This window comes from Falco peregrinus, chromosome 8 (assembly GCF_023634155.1).
Source record: "Falco peregrinus isolate bFalPer1 chromosome 8, bFalPer1.pri, whole genome shotgun sequence".
NCBI classification, from domain to species: Eukaryota; Metazoa; Chordata; class Aves; order Falconiformes; family Falconidae; genus Falco; species Falco peregrinus.
In genome coordinates this window covers 21,043,615-21,056,055 of record NC_073728.1, presented here as the reverse complement: position 1 = coordinate 21,056,055, position 12,441 = coordinate 21,043,615, and the positions used below count along the sequence as shown (strand labels likewise).

At 62.1% G+C, this 12,441-nt stretch overlaps 2 protein-coding genes across 3 annotated transcripts; one reads left to right on the top strand and one right to left on the bottom strand.

The window, feature by feature from the left end:
* The first annotated feature begins 419 nt into the window (after positions 1-419).
* DLX1 (distal-less homeobox 1) lies at positions 420-2,373 on the top strand. Of its 2 annotated transcripts, XM_005237109.3 has the most exons (3): positions 420-911; positions 1,406-1,605; positions 1,963-2,373. In XM_005237109.3, exons 1-3 carry the CDS (start codon positions 599-601, stop codon positions 2,215-2,217), a joined length of 768 nt encoding a protein of 255 aa, XP_005237166.1. In that variant the 5' UTR covers positions 420-598; the 3' UTR covers positions 2,218-2,373. The 2 variants fall into 2 exon arrangements, with proteins under 2 accessions (XP_005237166.1, XP_027642160.1); XM_027786359.2 differs by lacking the exon at positions 1,406-1,605 and having other exon boundaries at positions 1,963-2,250.
* Positions 2,374-10,769: 8,396 nt separating this feature from the next.
* On the bottom strand, positions 10,770-12,123 carry DLX2 (distal-less homeobox 2). The gene is made up of 3 exons (XM_055812898.1): positions 11,689-12,123; positions 11,279-11,466; positions 10,770-11,084 (listed from the first exon to the last, which is right to left on the bottom strand). Exons 1-3 carry the CDS (start codon positions 12,011-12,013, stop codon positions 10,770-10,772), a joined length of 828 nt encoding a protein of 275 aa, XP_055668873.1. The 5' UTR covers positions 12,014-12,123.
* Positions 12,124-12,441: the final 318 nt, after the last annotated feature.

Here is a 12,441-nt window from a genome sequence, read left to right as displayed (position 1 = left end):
GCGGCGAGGGGCGGAGGAGAAGGGCGGAGGGAGGCGCGCAGCCTCCTGCCGAGCTCGGGCTCGGCGCCCTCCGTCGCCGCCGGCGGGAGCGGGCGGCCCGCGATGGGAGCGGGGGGGCCCAGGCGGCTCCTCGCCCGGGGCCGGCCGGGGAGCGGGGCCAGGGAACCGGCGTGGCCTGGCGGAGGCCGCCGAGCCCAGCCGAGCCGAGCCGTGCCGTGCCGCCGGTGCCGTCGGGGCGTGCGGCCGGCGCTCGGGGACGCGCGGCGCTGCCAGTCCGGCTCTCCGTGCTCACCGGGGTCCGGGCGAGCCCCGAGCGCCTTGGACCAATCCAAAGCGATTATGCAAGACGGCGGACCAATCAGCTCCGCCAGCTCATGAATATTCATAGACTTGGCTGAGTCAAAGCTTTTAGGCGAGTTTGTGTAGATCTACAGCATCATGCTTAGACTTTTCAAAGAGACAAACTCCATTTTCTTATGAATGGAAAGTGAAAAACCCTGTTCCGCTTAAATTGGGTTCTTTCCTGTCCTGAGAAACACAACAGACCCCAAAAAGGCAAGCTGAAGAGAGAACACACACACAGACCAAGCGACAAGAAATGACCATGACTACCATGCCAGAGAGTCTAAATAGCCCCGTCTCAGGGAAGGCTGTCTTTATGGAGTTTGGGCCGCCCAGCCAGCAAATGTCTCCTTCTCCCATGTCCCACGGACACTATTCCATGCACTGTTTACACTCCGCGGGCCACTCTCAGCCTGACAGCTCGTACAGCACAGCTTCGTCCTTCTCCCGACCGCTGGGCTACCCCTATGTGAACTCGGTCAGCAGCCACTCGACCAACCCCTACATCAGTTCAGTGCAGTCCTACCCCAACAGCTCCAGCCTGACTCAGACCCGGTTAGAGGAGACAGGTAGGTGCACTCGGCTTTGGGAAGGGGGGGGGAGGGGGGGAGGGAAGGCAAGGAGGGAGGGAGGATGCTTGTATCAGGGAAAAAAAATCTATCGGGGGGGAAAATTAAATTAAATTACAAAATATTAGTCAAGAGAGGCTGAGGATCACAGGGGAGCAGTACACAGAGCACACAATGCCTGGCTGGAAAAGAAATCAACCCAGATGTGCACGTATTAGTCTTCGTAATTATTTATTGCGTAGCGCTATAAACAATGTATGCAATTAAGGGTAATTAAACCTAAACTGCAGCCTGTAAAAATAGCAAACTTTCTCTGGGAAGACGCCTGGGCTGCCATAATCGCCCGGAGCCTTTGTTAGCGTTACTCGAGCTTCACTTTTCTTCCTTCTCATTATTGTTATTGTTGATGTTGCTGCTGTTATTGTTACTATTGCTGCTGCTATTGCTGTTACTGCTATTATTACTATTTATTCTGCATCGTTTGTTGTTTGTAGGGGCCGAATCGGAGAAAAGCACTGTGGTCGAAGGAGGGGAAGTTCGCTTTAATGGGAAAGGGAAAAAAATCCGCAAACCCAGGACTATTTATTCCAGTTTGCAGCTACAGGCTTTGAACAGGAGGTTCCAGCAAACTCAGTATCTGGCTCTTCCCGAAAGAGCCGAGCTCGCAGCGTCTCTGGGACTCACCCAGACCCAGGTACAGCTCCCACTGAGCCGGCCCCTCTCCCACGTCCTCTCCCTGTGCACCGCCGGCGTGGGAGACCCCACGCGTGATGCAGACGGGTCACGGCCGCGGGCAGCGGGGCCCGGCGCGACGCCCGCCCCGCCGCCGAGGTGCAGCCGGTGCCGCGGAGACCCCGCGGCGGGGGCGGGTGGGGGCGCTTACGGGGTGGTTTGGCATCACAAAATGGCAACGGGCACAGCAGCCCTGGGGGGGTAAGGGGGAGAAGGTGCGAGGCCGCCGGGCGCAGGGGTCCGTCGGACCCCTTAGCAGGGGGGAGGTGTGCTGGACCGTACCGGGGGATGCTGAGCCCTGCCCCGTTCCCCTTCACAGGTGAAGATTTGGTTTCAGAACAAGCGCTCCAAATTCAAGAAGCTGATGAAGCAAGGGGGGGCAGCCCTGGAGAGCAGCGCCTTGACCAACGGCAGGGCTCTCTCGGGCAGCTCGCCCCCGGTGCCCCCGGTGTGGAATACCACCTCCGCCTCCGGTAAGGCCTCGTCGGGGACCCCGGGCACCTACATCCCCAGCTACACGTCGTGGTATCCTTCGGCCCACCAAGAAGCTATGCAGCAGCCGCAGCTGATGTGATTATAAACCCGTTTTCCCCTACCGCAAGCACTATCGATCCCGAAAAGAATTAAAATTATTACGAAAAAAAAAATTAAGTAAAATAACAGGAAAGGGGGAAAAAGAGGAAAAAAAAAAAAAGGAGGGGGGAAGAGAGAGGAAAAACCACAAAAGAAACCCAAGCAAACAAACAAACAGGAGGTCTCTTGCCCATCCAGCCATTAGGACGCTGCACTGAGCTCGGTGCAGGGAGCACAGATGTGATGCGGGCCGGTTCCCACCGCTGACAGCTGACGGAGCGGCCCCGAGCACCGCACAACAGCCTGGGAGCAGAGCGAGCGCCGGCCGCGGCTTTGTGGGACAATCAGAAAAAGATGTTGGGGGGGGGGGGGAGCCCTCTCCTCTGTCCTGTCTGTCTGTCTGTGTCTGTTGAAATGTAGGTCATTTATTTACTACCCCGATCTGACCGTCTCTTCAATTGCAAGGGGGAGGGAAGCTGTACAATTTCCAGAGCTTCTTTCCCTCGACGTTTTCTGTACCTTTCACTATCCATCTGTATATTTTTTGTTGTTGTTAAAAGGGGAAGACAGGGGTTTTATTTATTGATTTTAATTACCACTATGAGAGCGCTAGAAACAAACGGACAATCCGGCTTGCGGAGTGCACTGCTCGGACGCACAGTTTACTTTATACACACGCCCCCCCACCCACCGGCCCCCCACCCCAATAAATCACCACAAAAGAAGGATGCGATTTTTAACTTTTACAGTAACTTTTATACTTCGCTGGTGTGGAGAGATTTGGTCCGAATGATTTGCATTTATCGCGTATTTAGCAAAGGAAATAAATGCGCGTTGTTCGGTACCTTGAAATGGAATCGCAGCAACTGCCGAGCGCTTTGCCGAGGTGCAGCAAGGCGCGGAGGACGGAACGAGAGCCCCGAGGGCGGCGGCGGCGGGGGGGGGGGGACACCCGCCGGGGGGCGGGGGCGCACCCGCGCAGCTCCGCTCCGCGCAGCCCCGGCGAGGCTTCCCCGCGGAGAGCCGGCCCGAGGTCGAAATGCACAAACCGACGTGCAGGAGCTACTCGCTGTACATATTTTATTCTTTATTATTATTATTATTATTATTATTGTTCTGTAAACATGTTGCACAAATTTAGCCTTTTTTTAATTATTATTATTATTATTATTATTATTTCCGTTCTGTTTCGTGTGGCTGTAAAACATGATGCTTTGTGTACTGAGATCTTGACATTTTACTTGTGAAACTCGGAAAATGTGATAAACTGAGCTCGGCTGTGTTTAGTGTCCTATATGTCAAAGTTTAGTTTTATATTGAGAATGTTAACTTATTGCTTTGTATCTGGGGAAGGAAAGGAAAAAAACACACAAATCTTTGTACATAAGTTATAAAGTTTCTTTGAGACAGTAAAATTATGGTTTGGAAAAAGAGACACGCGTGCTCCCTGTCTCGTAGCGCGGGCGGGAGTGGGGCCCGGGCCAGGCTCCTCGGCAGGCGGCGGGGCTGTAAGCGGGGGCCCACAGCGGGGCGGGCAGCGGAGCCGCGGGGCTGCAGGACCCCCGCGGAGGGGCGGCTCGGGGCCGGGGGAGACCCGGGGACAGCTCCCGGGCTGGAGGGGGAACGCGGGCCGGCTGGGCCAACCCCGGCGCCCGCCCCGACAGCCGGGCTGGCTGCCTGGGCCGCTCAGCCCTCGACGGCGGAGCCTCCCCGGTGCTTCCGCGGCTGGTGCCAGCGCCGGGCTCAGCCGTGCCAGCTCTCCGGGGCGGCCCCGCGCCGGGCGCAGCCCGCAGCCGCTGCGGGGGAAAAGGCGCTGCAGAGCGGCGGGGGCGGGGAGCGGCGGGGCTCGGCCGGCCGGCCGCGCGCGGCTCTGCGCGCAGGTTCCGCGGGGGGAGCGGGTGTGCAGCCCCGCGGGGGCCGTGCTCACCCGCCCCGGGACACGCACCCGCTCCGCAGCGCACGGGGCAGGCGCGCGGGCGGTGCGCGGCAGCGCAGCATCCGCACCGTCGCGCCCAGGGCGGCCCGCGGGGGTGCGGAAGCCGGCCCGGGAAACACTGCCCGGCTCTGCGCTCCCGGGATGCCACCGCTCGAGCCCGGCCCCGAGCCGCCCGCTGCCCCGAGCGGAGCGGGAGCGGTGTGGCTCCGCAGCGGCCCCGCAGCGCCCCAGGACCCGCGCGGCTCCCGCGGCGGCTGCAGCCGGAGACCAAACGCCTTCGACCGGACAGGAGCGGGGTGGTCAAGCAGCTCGGAGCCCTTTAAAGATATATTAGCTTCTCCTAATTCAATAACGTCTTGCTAACAGTTCAAATAGAGAAATTATTAGTTTTCTCTCAGCGAGGCGGTCTTGAGTTAGAGGCTATTATAATTGTACATTTGAAAATGTTAATCTCAATACAGGCCTAATTAATTCTGCCTTGTTGCTGACAAGTAGTTCATCAAATATCTGATTCGAAGATTTTCATAATGAGGATATTAATTAAACTATGAATAATCCAAAGGTGCTTATATTGAAACAATACCTCATTACAATGATTAAGTCCTGATTTCGAATATTATACCTTTAACAATTGTCACCCCGCAAACACAACCTTATGGATGAGCCTGTAAATGGCAAAATGTAATTTTGGGATATATTTTTTCCTTGTTGGGAAAAAAAAAGTGCCCCTCATTTTCAAACACTTCTGAAATAGGTTACACACAGCTTAATGATGATCAAAATGACTCTTTTCTGCAAAAAAAGACCCCAAAGTGCGCGTACAGCTGCAAACCCAAGAGGGTCAGCATCATTTCACTGTATTCTCTTCTTGATTACAAGCCGAGCCCATCAAACACAACATAATTACAGTAATTTCAGGTTTATTTATTCTAATGCAGTTTCCCCATCTCTCTGGTAATTATGAGCAATTTTTTCGCCCAGGGAATCTTTTTGCATTAACAAAAGAGATAACGCACTGAAAGCCAAATTTGCTGTGCATTGAGAAAAGCGAAGAAAAAAAAAATAAAATAGGTGCGAGCTGCCATCTCTGCAATTCTCCTATATTGGAGCTCTGCAAATTGCTTGCAGGTGTATGGAGCAGAGCTGTCAATAGGAAGGGGCTTCCAAATTAGCAAATGCACAATGTTGAAGTAATGAAGACAGACTTAGCAAAATTGCCAAACAACAGATACCTCTTTAATATCTTCCACCCAAAAAGAAAAAGGGGGGAAAAAATCCCTTTGGAGTGTCCCTGCGAACCCCCTTGAATGGCTGGGAGATGTTGTATGCGTGTCAATCTAATTGCAGAGCACAGAGCGGCCCCTGAAGCTGCGGGGGGGGGGAATCAAATATCGGAGCCCGAGCCCGTCTGCACTCGGAATTTGCTCCCTTAGTTTGACAGAGGGGCATCAACAATCCCCGCCGCCGCCCGCTTCGCTCTCCCCGCCGCCGGCCGCCGGCCCCGCTCCCGCCACCGCCGCCGCTCTCACGCCGGTGACAAAGTGCCATGTGCCCCCTCGCCCGGTGCCCTCCCCTCCCGCCTCTGGGCGCCGGGCGGTAACGCTGCCCTTTGCAAGGAACCGACAAGCGCACGCCGCGAACCCACCGCCGAAAACAAGCAGCCCCCTGCCCCCGCGGGAGCCCCGAGCGGCGAGTGCCCCGCTCCGCCCCGGCGCCGCTCTGCCCGCGCAGCGCTCCGCGGCTCGGCTCGGCTCGGCTCGGCGCGGCGCGGCGCGGCGCGGCTCGGCTCGGCTCGGCCCGCGGGCTGCCCCGGCGCTGCGCGGCTCGGCTGTGCGCAGCGCCCCGCCGCCCGGCCCGGCCCGGCCCGGCCGGCCGCCCCGCTCCCGTCCCTCGCCCTGCGGGCAGTTTGCGGGGAGCTGAGCCGGCGGAGCCGCCGCCGGTGCTCCCCCCGCCGCGGGGCATCCGTCCGCGTCGCGCCCCGTGCACTCACCTACCCCCTCGGGAAAGGAGCCTGTGTCGCCACCCTTACCTTCCGCCTCAGTCCCTGAGGCTCTGGGCACAAGTCTTTGCTTTACAACAAACCAAAGGACCGAACGCGGCTTTTTGCTACGAAAGTTACAGGAGCGAGAGTGTGAGAGACAGGGAGAGAGGATCGGGAAGGGAGAAGGGAAGGGGAGAGGGAGAGAGGGGGGGGAAACAAAAAAAAAAAAAAAAAGAAGCCGAGCACAATAATAATATCCTGAGAGTGCAAATGTGGATTGAGATCCCCCAGAGATGCACATGCCTCTGAGCGCAGCAGCCTTTTTGCAGCTCTGCTCTTGCAGAATATGACTGAAATTTTCTGCTATATAGCCTCTGTCTTTATAGCTGATGAAAAAAATTGCAGATTATTAGCATAAATGTTTACTCTTCATTACGCTGATGACATTGTGCACTCGAGATCTTGGTAATCTTTGGGAAAATTATGAGTAATTTTTAAAAATTTTAAAGCAGCAGCAGTTACCATGCAATTCAGGCTAATTCTGCGTAGGCTCCGAACGGATATAATTATCGAGGAGTCAAGATGTTATGCTAAAAACTATGCATTGATATTCCCATTTATTATGTACATACAACTTTGACAATGTTGATGCTTGAAATAGCAGGAAATTGTCTTGCGCAAAAATTACAGTCCATATTAGGACATGTGAAATTGCGAAGAATTATATAGTAATTGCAGGCTTTCAGATGGGAGAGCCAGAATGCTCAAACTAGTGCAAATGTGGATAAAATTACAGATCAGAGCAAAAATTAGGGAAAAAAGGGGTCTGGGATTTTTCAAGTTGGCTATAGGATTCCGGAAGTGTCTAATGCCACATGATTGCTGCAGCTTTAGGGGAGACATTCATGCCTCAAATAACTCCTTTTGCCAGAGCCGCTTTAATTGAATTTCTCGTGCTTTTTCTTTTCACCGGGCAAATGAGTAAATTGCCTACCCACGGCACAAGCCCGGCCGGCCCCGCCCGTGCGCCGGGGAGGCAGAGGGTGCCCCTCGCCCGGGCGGCTGCCGGGCCGCCCCCCCCGGACCGGGCTGGCCGCCGAGCCGTCACTTAGCCCGGCCGCCCCCCCGGCCCCGGCCCCGCTCAGCCGCCCCCGCCCGGGGCCGGGGCCCATGGTGGGGGGGAGGGAGCGTCGACGCTGGGACGTGGGGCGGAATCAGCTTAGCCCCCCCCCCCCCCCCCCCGTAACCCTTCCCGGAGGGCTGGGGAAGAGGGGCAGCTCTCGCCCCCGGCTGCCCTGCCCCCCGCCGCTTTCCCGGCCCCGCGCGGCCGAGCCCCGCGGAGCTGCCGCCTTGTGCGGGGCCACACGGCTCGCAGCGGTGCCTGCCCCGTCCTACCGGACAGGGAAAGAGCACGGGAGCGCAGATCACCAACACACACCCGGCTATACGTGTGCGCCTGCCGTGCGCGCGGAAGCCCCGCGCGCCGATGCAGCCGCGTGCCTGCGCCGTCGGCAGCGCGGTGCGAGCCGCATCCCGAGCGCGTGCGGGCAGCGGGCGAAATGCCGAGCCTGGAAGGGCTCCGGGAGCTGCGGGGATGCTGCAGGGTGAAGCACGAAACCCCCACGCGCACACCAGGTGCGGGCAGCCCAGAGAGAGCTGCTAGCGGGCACCAGATAAATGCTCATGAATAAATAATAAAATAATACACCGCGAAATAGGAGACGGAAAGCGCGGAGGGCGACAGGGACGGCCCGCGGTCTCCCCGGCTCGGGGCGCTCCGCTCCCACACGGCTGACAAGCGACCCCCGCCCGGGCAGGGCTCTCCCCCCTTCCCCGGGACCCCCCGCCGCTGCCGGTATCCTGCCCGACCCCACGGGGCCGAGCCACGCTCCGCACCGCACCGCTGCACCGGGCTGGAGTCGCTGGGCGAGGGTGGGCGGCGGGGAGGGGACTGGGGAGCAGGTGTTTGGGGGAACTTTATTTAACAGCGACAAGCGCCTGTAAAAACGACGAGGCGGGAGGGCGGGGGTGTTGTCCCTGTCCTGGCCATGTCCCGCGGCCACGGCCTCCTCGCGCATCCCGGACCAAAACCTGTTACCTGGTAGAGGGGGTGTCCCTGTCCCCTGACACCCCCCGGCCCGCGAAGGCACCGCGCGCTGCCGTGAGCACAGCCCCTGACAGACCGCGGGGGGTGGGGGAGTGTCCGCACCGCGGCTCCCCACGCGTGCCCCTGTCTCTGGAAGCGGCCCCGCTGCCTCCCGCCGCCCCCACCCCCCAGTTCCGTGCCCGCCGCCCCATCGCTTCGCTGCCCGCCAGCGGCGAAACTCCTTCCCCCCGGCCCGAGCGGGCCGGAGGCCAGTGCAGCCGGGTCTGCCCGCGGCCGGGAGGGTGGCGGCGGAGAGAGGCGAGCGGCACGGTTTCCCGGGGGGGCTCTGGGGTCTCCTCCCCGTCCGCGCCGCCGGGGCAGCGCCGAGGCCGGCGGGCAGCTGCCCGTTCCCTCTTTGTCTCTCCCGCTCCCTCCTCTCGCTCCCTTTGCAGCCGCGTCTCTCGCCCTCCAACACCCCCCTCCTTCTCTCTTCCTCACTCCTCCTTCGCCCCCCTGCCCTCCTCCCTTCGCCCCAAGCTTTCCCCAGGCTCTCAGGAGCAACCCGCCCCCCGGCGTGTCCCCCGTGGGGCCGGCCCCCCCGCGCCTTCCCCGGCCCCGCCCGGGCTCCTCATGCCAAGGCCTGTCGGGAGAATCCCGGCCGGGCTGCACATTCCCTGCCCCGGGCGAGCTGGCCTGGGCCTCTTCATCATCTTGTCTGCAGTGGGACCCTGCGCACCGGGCCCTCTCCCCCTCCCCCACCACCCTCGCAGGCCGGCGGGGCCCTCGGGGCAACAAGGGGCAGAGACCACCCTCTCACCTCCCTTTACTTCTCCAGCCGTCAGGACCTCCAGGGGTGCGGCCCGGAGGGGTACCCTCCTCAGGGTTATGGCTTGGAGGGGCACAGCCGGGAGGGGCACGTCCCAAGAGGGGCAGCCTAGGAAGGGGTTCAGCTCGGAGAGGTGCAGGGTACGGGGCCTCCCAGAGGGCTACATCCTGGAGGGGTCCAGCCCTCAAGGGATACATCCCAGATTGAGATGCAACTTGGAGGGGGGTTCAGTCGGCCTGGAGGGATCAAGCCCTCGCGGGGTACATGCTAGAGGGGTTCAGCTATGAGGGGTGAAGCCAGGAGGGCTGCATCCCAGGGGGTTACATCCTGAGGGGTCCAGCCCTCCAGGGGCACATCCCAGAGAGGCCCAGCCGGTGCTTCCAGCCCTCGAAAGGGCCAAGTGAGGCTCTGGGGCAGCCACCGGCTCCGGCCCAAGCAAAGCTCCCGGGAAGGCTGCCGGCCTGGGTGCTGCCGACGGCGAAATTTCCCCGGGGCAGGGCTGCGCCCCGGGACCCGCTGCAGGAACGCTCCGGTCCCCGGACACGGCCCTGCCCCAAACCCCTCTGGCCCGTCTGGGAGACGGCAGGAGACAGTCCCGGGCGAAATGTCGCTGGCGCCAGCGGGCGGGGGCGGGGGTCGCCTCTGGGCTGCTGCCGGCAGCGCTGAGTGATGCATGGCTTCGTCGAGCAGACTGGCAGGGGCGATTTTGTTGTAGACGCGAACGGGGACCAGGGACGGGAAACAAGGTGAAGGGGGGGTTGCCGGCTTGCGGCAGCAGTTGCAATGGGGAGGGGGTGGAGGGAACACAGCTCTCCCCCCTCAGCGAGAGCCGGGGTCCGGATCGACACCCCCAACCTCCCCCGTCCCCAAAGAAACTCAGCGCGAGCACCATGGAAACAATAATTTATTTAAATAATCTCTGCTTACTGTAAAAGAAACATTAAAGAGTGTTTAAGTTTTCCATAATAAATAACCAAAAATACCCTTTTTTCATTGTGGTTTGCTTTTTTTTTTCTTTTTCTTTTTTTTCTCCACGACTCTAGACATCAAACGGCGCAGGGGCAGGAGCAGTGGCTGGGTTGCCGGCGGGGGGGCGGAGGGAAGGAAGGGCTCACGGCGGCTCGACGGCCGCCCCGGGAAAGCCCCGTTGGGGCATGAAACCCACCCGGTGGCATCGCGCGGGCGGGAGCCCCCCCGCCGGGGGGAGCAGAGCCGCACCGGCACCGCCGCTGCCACCGGCCCCCCTTGCCGGACGGTTTCGTTCATGACTAAAAAGTATAACTTCAACACGGGAGGCTCTTGTTTTAAATCTACATATAAAATTATTTATATTTTTTTAACGTTTTATTTTTGAATCCCCAACATCAAAGTGAGGTCCATCCGCAAAGGCACCTATCAACTTTAAAAAAATAAAAAATAAAGTTAACCAAAGTTCTGCACCGGTGGTTCGATGAAAATGCCGGGGAGGAGGAGGAAGGACGGAGCGCGGGAGGTGGGTTCTTGCTCCGCAGCGCGGGGATGTTGGCGGCGGGAGGGCGGACCCCGCGGGGCCGCGCGCATACGGGCTTCACCGCCGACGGCGCGACGGGATGGGACAGGGCGTGGAGCTCCGCGGTTCCTCCCCGCCGGGACGGCCGGAGCCGGCTTCACCAAAGCACCAGTGCTGCACCTCGGTGCCCCGCGGCCGCCGGGCGCGGCGCCGCGGGCTGCAGTCTCTGCGGCGCCTAGAAGATGCCGCCGCCGCCGCCGCCGTGGTGGTGCGGGGGCTGCGCCGGCTGCGGGAGGGGGGCGGCCGCCGGCAGGTGCGCCGGGCCGCCGGGCGCCGGCGGGTACCACGAGTAGCTACCGAGGAAGGCGGCGGCGGGGCTGGGGCTGGCGGTGCCGCCCGCCGTGCGCGGGTGCGGAGCGAAGTCCCAGGCGGGGGGCGAGGCGGGGGGCGGCGGCGAGGCGCTGCGGCGGGGGGGCGGCTCCGCCGGGATCTCGCCGCTCTTCCACATCTTCTTGAACTTGGAGCGGCGGTTCTGAAACCAGATCTTCACCTGGGGGGAGAGGGGTGTCAAGCGGCCGCAGCCTCCGCGAGGCCGCCCGCGGCGGGTCAGGGACGAGCAGCAGCTCTCGCAGCCCCGAGCGCTGCGGGCCGAGCCCCCTCCCACGTCCGCACCCGACCCCGCGGAGGGCGGGCGGCCCCGGCGCGGCACGACGTGCCCGGGGCCCCGCGGCGGGGGAGCCCTACCTGTGTCTGGGTGAGGCCGAGGGAGGCCGCCAGCTCCGCTCTCTCGGGCAGGGCGAGGTACTGGGTTTTCTGGAAGCGCCTCTGCAGAGCCGCCAGCTGGAAGCTGGAGTAGATGGTCCGGGGCTTCCGCACTTTCTTCGGCTTCCCGTTCACGATCCTGATCTCCGGCTCGCAGTCTTCCTTCTCTGCTGCGGCAGAAACGGCGGCCCCGGTGAGAAGAGGCGTCCCCACCGCCCCGGGCCCAGCCCGCAGCGCGGCATCACCACCCGCCCCGTCGGGGCGGCGACGGGCGCCCTCCCGGCCCACCCCGGGTCCCGAGCCCCGACCGCCTCCCTCGCCGTGCCTGGCGGGGCCTCCCGGCTCCTGCGAGCCGCGTCCCAACCTCGCCCCTCCCCGGGGCTCAGACGTACCGGAGTCGTTGTTGGCCGGAGAGGCCCTGCTGCCGTAGGGCCCGTAGGAGCCGTAGGCGGCCTGGTAGCCCAGGTCGTAGCCGGCCTTGGCGGAGTAGGGGGCGGTGCCGCCGCCCGCGTAGGGGTAGGAGCCCACCGGGCCGTAGGGCGGCCCGCCCGCCGCCCCGTGCTGCTGGTTGGTGTAGTAGCTGCTGTCGGTGGCCGTGGAGACGGGCAGCGTGGGGGACTCCTGCGGCTTGTGCAGGCCGCCGTGCTGGTGGTAGCTGCCGGCGGAGATCTGGCTGGCGTGCATGTCCGGCACCAGGCTCTCCAGCACCCCGGTCATCCCGCGCCCCCGCCCGCCGGGGCACGGGCCGCCGCCGCCGCCCCGCGGCCGTCCCCACCGGGGAGAGGCAATCAGGGACGCGCCACCATGGTCGCCGCGCTGCGCTGCGCTCCGCGCCCGCGGGGCCGGGCCGGGCCGGGCAAACCGCGCTCCCGCCGCCGCCAGCGGGACGGGCTCTGCGGCGCCGCGCGCCGCCGGGACGGCATTTAACACCGGTCACGTGGCGCGGCGCACGTCACCTAGCAACAGCCAATGGGGCGCCCGGCCACCCCGTATCCCCGCGGGTTCTCGGGGCACGGGCACGAGCTGGCCGCGGGGTCGCGCCCGGCGTGGGGCTGCGCGGCGCCACGGCCACCCCGGCGGCGACGGGACCGGTTACCGGGACCGGTTACCGGGACCTTCCCCGGCCCCGTCGTACGGTTCATTCC